We start from the raw sequence: 8,882 nt of genomic DNA, 5'->3' as shown, positions 1-8,882 counted from the left end.
GAAGTGCTCACTAACACAGGGCTAGACAGATTTGTGGACAATATTTGAGAGAAATGGGCCTTTTGTGTACATAGAAAAAGTCTCAGATCTTTGAGTTCAGCTCATGAAAAATAGGTGTAAAAACGAAAGTGTTGTGTTTATAATCTTGTTCAGTGTAACACACACCGTGTGAGAGTGTGTGCAGTGCAGTGTCAGAAACAGTAGCTCACTCAGCCGATGTTTAGGGCTCATAAAGGCTTCCTCTGTTTACAGCCGCTCTGTCCACACTGTCATGTATGCATTAGTTAAGCAGTAGTTGTGTTCACACGTGCACTGGGGTGTGTGAGCCGTGCGTGTGATGCAGATATGCACAGTAGTTTGGGGAATGTGTGTGTGACCGATGCTGTTGTGTGTGTGTTGCAGGTTGGCGGCTCTACGTAACTGACGGCGTTCACAGATCCTGCTGGAGGACTTTATCACAGGCTGATTTTTATAACACACACACACACACACACACACACACTGTATGATGAACACGAGCACTGTCTCTCCTCCGGCTCTTCATCCTCCTGTCTCTCCGGCAGGAGCGGGACTGCTTCCCTCTCTCTCCGGATCCGGATCCGAGCTTCTGCCGCCGTCTGTCGGGAACTGCTGGGTTTCACTGCTAGACTCGCATATTTATTTAAACATGATATGCTCATAGGATTATTGCTCATAACATGTTATTTTCTCATGCCTTACGTACAGTAGGTGCTTCTCGCGTTCAGTGCCTCCTGACACACACACACACACACACACACACACACACACACACTCTCTATCGTACCGGAACACCTGTCTGTATGTCGCGGTGTGTTTCTTCTGGGTTATTTCTGTTTCTCATCAATCATGTCAATAAAGTCTTTGTATATCAGAGCTGGATCTTATTCAGTGTGTTCCGGTGCGGTCGGGAAACCACATCTGGCCAATCCCGGTGTGCGGTTCCCTGATCCGCACGAGTCTGATCACACGGTGCCGAGGGGAAGATGTGACAGAGCGCTTTACTCCTGTAGTTATTCATGCGGTGAATCTGTCAGGAGTGTGTTTTCCAGTTCACACACATGCTTTATAACAGTTACTTTATGTTTCGGTGAATGCAATGCATAATAAATGTTTTGATCTTTCTTGTCTGAATGTTTGCGTGTGTTTTTCAGGATTATTTTAAAGAACAGTATTTTTGTAACTACTGTCACTTCTGATTAAAGTAGCCTTGCTGGATAAAAGTATCGATTTATTTGAGCCCTAAGTGCATAATCTGTTCTACACATAAATCGGACTTAATAATCAAATGTATCTTCAGTGTTTCGGAATGAATAATCAGGTATAATTATGTAGTGACGTGTTGATTACAGACAGGTGGCGTCATTTCCCCCTCTAAGATAAATAGACTAACATGTCAACAATAATGATATGGCGGTTGCACAATAATATGGCACATGACTGTTAGAAGAGTTCAGTAACATATAAAAATGAAATAATCAGTCCAAATATTCCATGAAATTGAGTATCTGTAGTATTCAGGAGTCTCGGCACACTTTTACAACCCTAGAAGATTAATATGCTAGCATTACGGCTTGTTTGTGAGGTCAGTCGGCTTCCGTAGGATCACGAGCCGGGGTGTTTCCGTGTTTCCCGAGGAGTTCCACTGGGAGGAGAGGACGTCGAGTTCGCCTGGGAGTTCCTGCAGGGGGCGCTACGCTGCCCAGAAGCCCGTTCCTCAGCTCAGTCTTACTCACATGAGCTAGGCCATGTATTCTTCACCGGAGACATTTGTGTTCTGAAACTATAATTGTTTAAAAGTGCCCTTTTCAAGGACTGGTACCTGATAGATAAATACAAATCCGCTTCTGCAGTCTCTCTGAAATAATCAAACAAAACGCCTCGAAATGTAATCACAAGCCACTGTGATTGGTCCATCTTCGCAGCGTTGAATAAAAAAACGCGTGTCACGTGACCAACGCCTCATCTGAACCGGTTCATATACGGTCTGGATCATATTTTATACTTGCATAGTGGCGTTAACAAACTTTAATAGACGCTGGATTTGAAATACGAAGTGAAGAGTAAAAACATTAAAACGAATGCGTAAACTCATCGTAAATGACCAATCAGAGACGGCTCCGCGCCACTAGGCCCCGCCCACTTTCTCGCTCTTCCGCTGATCGCCTTTTCCTGAAGGGAGTCGCCCGTAGTAACCGCTCGAGCTGATCAGACCGGATTCACCAGCAGAGATGACGAGAGCAAAATAACGCGACAGAGAGCCGTAAACATGACGAGATCATCCTCAGGATTGAGAAATAGCAATCCCCAAACACGGAAATAACATCTGTGAGGCGCTCGTGCTGCAGTGAGTTCCGGTGTCAGCCGTCATGAGATGACTGTGAAGCGGACCTGTACGATCGTGACCAGATCTGTGAGGATTTAAAGATGTTGTCTGAGGAGAGATATTCACTGAGGATCATATGAGAGGCTTTCTGCTGTGTGTTTGGGTCTCGGTGATGGTGGAGACATGAAGACAGTGCTCGTGTTGAGCTGCCTGTTGTTAATCGCTCAAGCAGAAGATCCAGATCAGGAGCAGAAACCGCTTCAGTACCTTCACATCGGAGACGGCTCCTCGCGGGAGTTCGAGTTTCCGCAGAACACACGCGGCGTGATCGTGATCTCCAGCGTGTACCGCAGCTCCGGGGGCCGGAAGGGTCGTGAGAGCCTGAAGCAGACGGTTCGGGTGAAGTCTCTGGACCCGGACGTGATCTCCGTGCTCAACGTGACGGACGGCGGACGAGCGGGAGCCGCAAACAGCTACGTGATTAGCATCCGCTCCGGGGTTCCTGGAACGGCTCCGCTGCTCATCCAGCTGCTGGACCTGGACCGCGACTCGGCGCCGGTGCTCATCGAGGAGCGCACCGATTACTCCATCAGGGTGGCGGCAGGCGAGGATGACCCGGCGGCCCGGCTCCTGGAGTCCGGCGGGCTGTCGCACTTCTCGGAGAACCCCATCCTGTTCGCGCTGCTGCCGCTCATCTTCGTCAACAAGTGCGCGTTCGGCTGCAAGGTGGAGGTGGAGGTTCTGCAAGCGCTGCTGAAGAGGCCGTTGCCGCTGCTGCTAGGTGTCGCGGGACAGTTCCTCATAATGCCGCTGTACGGGTACGGCCTGTCCCGGTTAGCCGCGCTCCCCAAGGCGCTGTCGCTAGGCCTAGTGATCACCTGCTCGGCGCCGGGCGGAGGCGGCGGGTACCTGTACAGCCTGCTGCTAGGCGGAGACGTCACTTTAGCCATCAGCATGACGCTCGTGTCCACCGTGGTCGCCACCGCTGCCATGCCGCTGTCCTCGGCGTTCTACGGCTGGCTGCTAGGCGTCCACGCCGCGCTCCACGTGCCCTTCGTCAAGATCCTCGGCACGCTGCTGTTCATCGCCATCCCCATCTCGCTGGGCATGCTAGTGAAGCTGCGCCTGCCCGCCGTCACCCGCGTGCTGCTCACGCTCATCCGCCCCTTCAGCTTCGTGCTAATCGTGGGCGGGATCTTCATGGCCTACCAGATGGGCTCGTCAATTCTGGCGCACGTGCGGGCGCCGGTCGTAGCGGCGGGCGTGACGGTGCCGGTGTTCGGGCTGCTGCTGGGGATGGCGATGGCGCGGCTGGCGGGGCTAGCGGCGCCGCAGCGCAGGACGGTTAGCATCGAGGTGGGCGTGCAGAACAGTCTCCTGGCGCTGGCCGTCATGCAGCTGTCGTTCCAGCGGGCGGAGGCGGACTACGCCTCGCAGGCGCCGTTCCTCGTAGCGCTCAGCAGCACGACGGAGATGCTCCTGCTAGTGCTAGCCCACGCCGCGCACCGACGCCTGTGCCTAACGCCTGCCTCGCGCACCCCCGCCTGACGCCGGCGACGACTGCCACGCACCACTGCCAGACGCGGCTCTCCACCAAAGGCCTTCTCCTTACGTTCAGCCTTTTCTAATCAGATTTTAATGCATCACGACGACAGTGTTTATGGAAGATGAACCAGATATTTTTCTAATTCTGCTGTTTGTTATTTTGTAACTGATGGTTTGTTTGTACCGTTTACAGAAGATGTTGCTGTTGATTGTTCATGCGCAATGATGATTAAATGCTTTTGACAAGACGGAGCGGTGTCTTCGGTACGAGTTATGGACTCTCAGTCACTCCTGATCAATATTACGGTACACTTGATTTACAGTGTCCCTGTTACGGTACGTTCACACGGGGCGTCAGCGTCAACGCTTCCCATTGACTTTGAATGGGTGACGTCAAGCGTTGACGCTGAAGCCCTGTGTGAACGTACCGTAACACATGTAATCACCATAGTAACAACAGTACATTATGCAGGATTACATGCAACTAACCCAACCCTATAGTAAGTACATGTAGTTGCTTAATATTACTTACATTGTAACAGTGTAACCCTTTATTTTAAGGTGTCCGTGTTACAGTGTAATTATGCATTTGAGGACTGTGTAATAATGAACTATTGTTATTATAATAATTAACTAAATGTACACTACAGGGTTAGGATTAATTGGATGTAATTAGGCATAATTTAGTTATTACTGCAGTAACTACATGAGCGTGTAACAAGGACACCGTGTTGTCAGATATTCCACATGTGAGAGGAAACACACTTTCTGAAATGTATATTATGCTCTTTATGAAAGTATTTTTATTAACATTAAAATAACGTGCCAGTTAACCCTCGCCACGAGTTCTGCACACGCTGTCACTCAAACTAGAGCAAGACCAACGCCTTCCTTAAAGGGACAGTTCACAGTCATTTACTCTTCCTCATCTTCATCTTCATTACTCTTCTTCATCTTCATTACTCTTCTTCATCTTCATTACTCTTCCTCTTCTTCATTACTCTTCTTCATCTTCATTACTCTTCTTCATCTTCATTACTCTTCTTCTTCATTACTCTTCCTCTTTTACTCTTCCTCATCTTCTTCTTCATTACTCTTCTTCATCTTCATTACTCTTCTTCATCTTCATTACTCTTCCTCATCTTCATCTTCATTACTCTTCTTCATCTTCATTACTCTTCCTCATCTTCATCTTCATTACTCTTCTTCATCTTCATTACTCATCTTCATTACTCTTCTTCATCTTCATTACTCTTCTTCTTCATTACTCTTCCTCTTTTACTCTTCCTCATCTTCTTCTTCATTACTCTTCTTCATCTTCATCTTCATTACTCTTCTTCATTACTCTTCTTCATCTTCATTACTCTTCTTCTTCATTACTCTTCCTCTTTTACTCTTCCTCATCTTCTTCTTCATTACTCATCTTCATTACTCTTCTTCATTACTCTTCTTCATCTTCATTACCCTTCTTCATCTTCATTACTCTTCCTCATCTTCATCTTCATTACTCTTCCTCATCTTCATTACTCTTCCTCATCTTCATTACTCTTCCTCATCTTCATCTTCATTACTCTTCCTCATCTTCATCTTCATTACTCTTCCTCATCTTCATCTTCATTACTCTTCCTCATCTTCATTACTCTTCCTCATCTTCATTACTCTTCCTCATCTTCATTACTCTTCCTCATCTTCATCTTCATTACTCTTCTTCATCTTCATTACTCTTCTTCATCTTCATTACTCTTCTTCTTCTTCATTACTCATCTTCATTACTCTTCTTCATCTTCATTACCCTTCTTCATCTTCATTACTCTTCCTCATCTTCATCTTCATTACTCTTCCTCATCTTCATTACTCTTCCTCATCTTCATTACTCTTCCTCATCTTCATCTTCATTACTCTTCCTCATCTTCATCTTCATTACTCTTCCTCATCTTCATCTTCATTACTCTTCCTCATCTTCATTACTCTTCCTCATCTTCATTACTCTTCCTCATCTTCATTACTCTTCCTCATCTTCATCTTCATTACTCTTCTTCATCTTCATTACTCTTCTTCATCTTCATTACTCTTCTTCATCTTCATTACTCTTCCTCATCTTCATCTTCATTACTCTTCCTCATCTTCATTACTCTTCTTCATCTTCATTACTCTTCTTCATCTTCATTACTCTTCCTCATCTTCATCTTCATTACTCTTCCTCATCTTCATTACTCTTCCTCATCTTCATCTTCATTACTCTTCCTCATCTTCATTACTCTTCCTCATCTTCATTACTCTTCCTCATCTTCATTACTCTTCCTCATCTTCATTACTCTTCCTCATCTTCATTACTCTTCCTCATCTTCATCTTCATTACTCTTCTTCATCTTCATTACTCTTCCTCATCTTCATTACTCTTCCTCATCTTCATTACTCTTCTTCATCTTCATTACTCTTCTTCATCTTCATTACTCTTCTTCATCTTCATTACTCTTCTTCTTCTTCATTACTCTTCTTCATTACTCTTCTTCATTACTCTTCTTCTTTTTCATTACCCTTCTTCATCTTCATTACTCTTCTTCATTACTCTTCTTCATCTTCATTACTCTTCTTCATTACTCTTCTTCATTACTCTTCTTCTTCTTCATTACCCTTCTTCATCTTCATTACTCTTCTTCATTACTCTTCTTCATCTTCATTACTCTTCTTCTTCTTCATTACCCTTCTTCATCTTCATTACTCTTCTTCATTACTCTTCTTCATCTTCATTACTCTTCTTCATTACTCTTCTTCTTCTTCATTACTCTTCTTCATCTTCATTACTCTTCTTCATTACTCTTCTTCATCTTCATTACTCTTCTTCATCTTCATTACTCTTCCTCATCTTCATTACTCTTCCTCATCTTCATCTTCATTACTCTTCTTCATCTTCATTACTCTTCTTCATTACTCTTCTTCTTCATCTTCATTACTCTTCTTCATTACTCTTCCTCATCTTCATTACTCTTCCTCATCTTCATCTTCATTACTCTTCTTCATCTTCATTACTCTTCTTCATTACTCTTCTTCTTCTTCTTCATTACTCTTCTTCATTACTCTTCTTCATTACTCTTCCTCATCTTCATTACTCTTCCTCATCTTCATCTTCATTACTCTTCTTCATCTTCATTACTCTTCTTCATTACTCTTCTTCTTCTTCTTCATTACTCTTCTTCATCTTCATTACTCTTCTTCATTACTCTTCTTCATTACTCTTCTTCTTCTTTGTTACTCTTCTTCATTACTCATCTTCATCTTCATTACTCTTCTTCATTACTCTTCTTCATCTTCATTACTCTTCTTCATTACTCTTCTTCATCTTCATTACTCTTCTTCATCTTCATTACTCTTCCTCATCTTCATTACTCTTCCTCATCTTCATTACTCTTCTTCATCTTCATTACTCTTCTTCATTACTCTTCTTCTTCATTACTCTTCTTCATCTTCATTACTCTTCTTCATTACTCTTCTTCATTACTCTTCTTCTTTACTCTTCTTCATTACTCTTCTTCTTTACTCTTCTTCATTACTCTTCTTCATTACTCTTCTTCATTACTCATCTTCATACACACAGTGAAAGTCAATGGGGTCCAAAGTGTCGAGGGTTGGGCACTGATTGCAGTTGAGTGGGTTATTGTCCCTTTGAAACTGTGATTGACTTTGGAAAAGGTGTGTTCTTCAGGTGTGTTCAAGTTCTTCACGTGTGTTCGTGAGTGTTGATGTGTGGGTGAACTCTGACCTTTACTCCAGTGGTCTTTGCTCTTTCCTCCTGCTGTGATATCGGGTTTATATTGATCCGAGTCCAGGGTTTCGCCATCAGCTGTGCCCGTAGTGTCACTGCTCCTCTGACAGTTCACGACTAACTGGAATAACAGGATTACGTGTGTGTGAGAGTTCAACAAACCGCTTTGTTTAATTTAATCAGAATATTTTCTTATATAAACAAGGGTAGATCACACTAACGTCACAAGAGTAACACACAACAACCCATTATGAGCTGAAGACAATAATGCACATGAATATTTCATCAGACTGGGTTTGAGTGTAAAACACCGTTGCATTAACCGCTAACAATAGTCTACAAGTTGTTCTTTCATTACATTAAAACATTGATTGGTCTAATTTGATACATGAAGTTTAGACACCGGCTTTACTCATTGGCTATGTGTATGCAACTGGTCTTATGAATGTGATTTTAGCCCATCTTACAAAGCAAGATAAATCTATTTTCCACAGGAGTAAAAGCGCAGAAACCTGACAGCAACTCCATAACAAGTAATCACCAACACACAGATGTATTGGAGTAAGAAGTACATTTACTTATTCAAAAATATAGTCATGTAGAGAGTAAAAGTTGCTAATATGTTTGATACTCAGTGAAACTACAGCCAAAATTGAACATTGGTATTTCTACAGCCAAAAATATACTTTATACAGTAACTGATTACATTTACACCAATACTTTACACCACTGCCTTTATCTAACTCCTTATTGCCTGATTCACCATTTTAGAACAAAAGCCAAACTGATAATAATGATACAAATACGATTATTGTAAATAATATGAGGTGAAAAACATGTTTGTCTTCACGGAGAGACTTCCGTGCACTGCATTAACTCATGTCGGAGCTGCCGCTGTCATTGGTGTGACGCTGGCTCTGCGGCAGCTGTGATTGGCTGACGACAGAGGCGCCCATAACGATTGGATGCTGCCGGTTGACTCGCAACCAATGAAAACACTCTTCCGCTCTCTCGCAGCCAGTAAGCGCCGTGACGTGCAGCGCGCGGGATTGTGCAGATCAGATCTGCTGAGGAACGTGTGTGTGTGTTGTATGTGTAACGTTAGTTTAATTCCGCACGGGATCGATTATATAGAGTGTTTATCTCAGACTGAGTGTGTTTATCTTAGCATGTTCTGCAGCGCGGACCACTCCACACACTCCTCCGCCATTACGGCTCTGCTCGGTGAGA

General features: G+C 43.9%; 3 protein-coding genes across 3 annotated transcripts in view; all 3 read left to right on the top strand.

Annotated features, from left to right (window-relative positions):
• Positions 1-1,141, top strand: part of chmp1a (charged multivesicular body protein 1A) — a 12,297-nt gene extending 11,156 nt beyond the window's left edge. The window contains exon 7 of the mRNA XM_079603420.1: positions 403-1,141. Within this exon, the coding sequence (XP_079459546.1) occupies positions 403-424 (22 nt within the window). The 3' untranslated portion in view covers positions 425-1,141. The remainder of the gene's footprint in view (positions 1-402) is intronic.
• Positions 1,142-2,165: 1,024 nt separating this feature from the next.
• On the top strand, positions 2,166-4,137 carry slc10a3 (solute carrier family 10 member 3). Its single transcript, XM_079603413.1, has one exon. The coding sequence runs from the start codon at positions 2,528-2,530 to the stop codon at positions 3,890-3,892; it is 1,365 nt and encodes a 454-aa protein (XP_079459539.1). The 5' UTR covers positions 2,166-2,527; the 3' UTR covers positions 3,893-4,137.
• Positions 4,138-7,513: 3,376 nt separating this feature from the next.
• Positions 7,514-8,882, top strand: part of fanca (FA complementation group A) — an 88,648-nt gene continuing 87,279 nt past the window's right edge. Inside the window, 1 exon segment of the mRNA XM_079603422.1 lies at positions 7,514-8,876. Coding sequence (XP_079459548.1) covers positions 8,822-8,876 — 55 coding nt within the window. The 5' untranslated portion in view covers positions 7,514-8,821.

This window comes from Phoxinus phoxinus (genome assembly GCF_949152265.1).
Source record: "Phoxinus phoxinus genome assembly, chromosome: 25".
In the NCBI taxonomy this organism is placed as follows: Eukaryota; Metazoa; Chordata; class Actinopteri; order Cypriniformes; family Leuciscidae; genus Phoxinus; species Phoxinus phoxinus.
The sequence above is the reverse complement of the archived record's forward strand: the minus strand, read 5'-3'. Positions and strand labels throughout refer to the sequence as shown.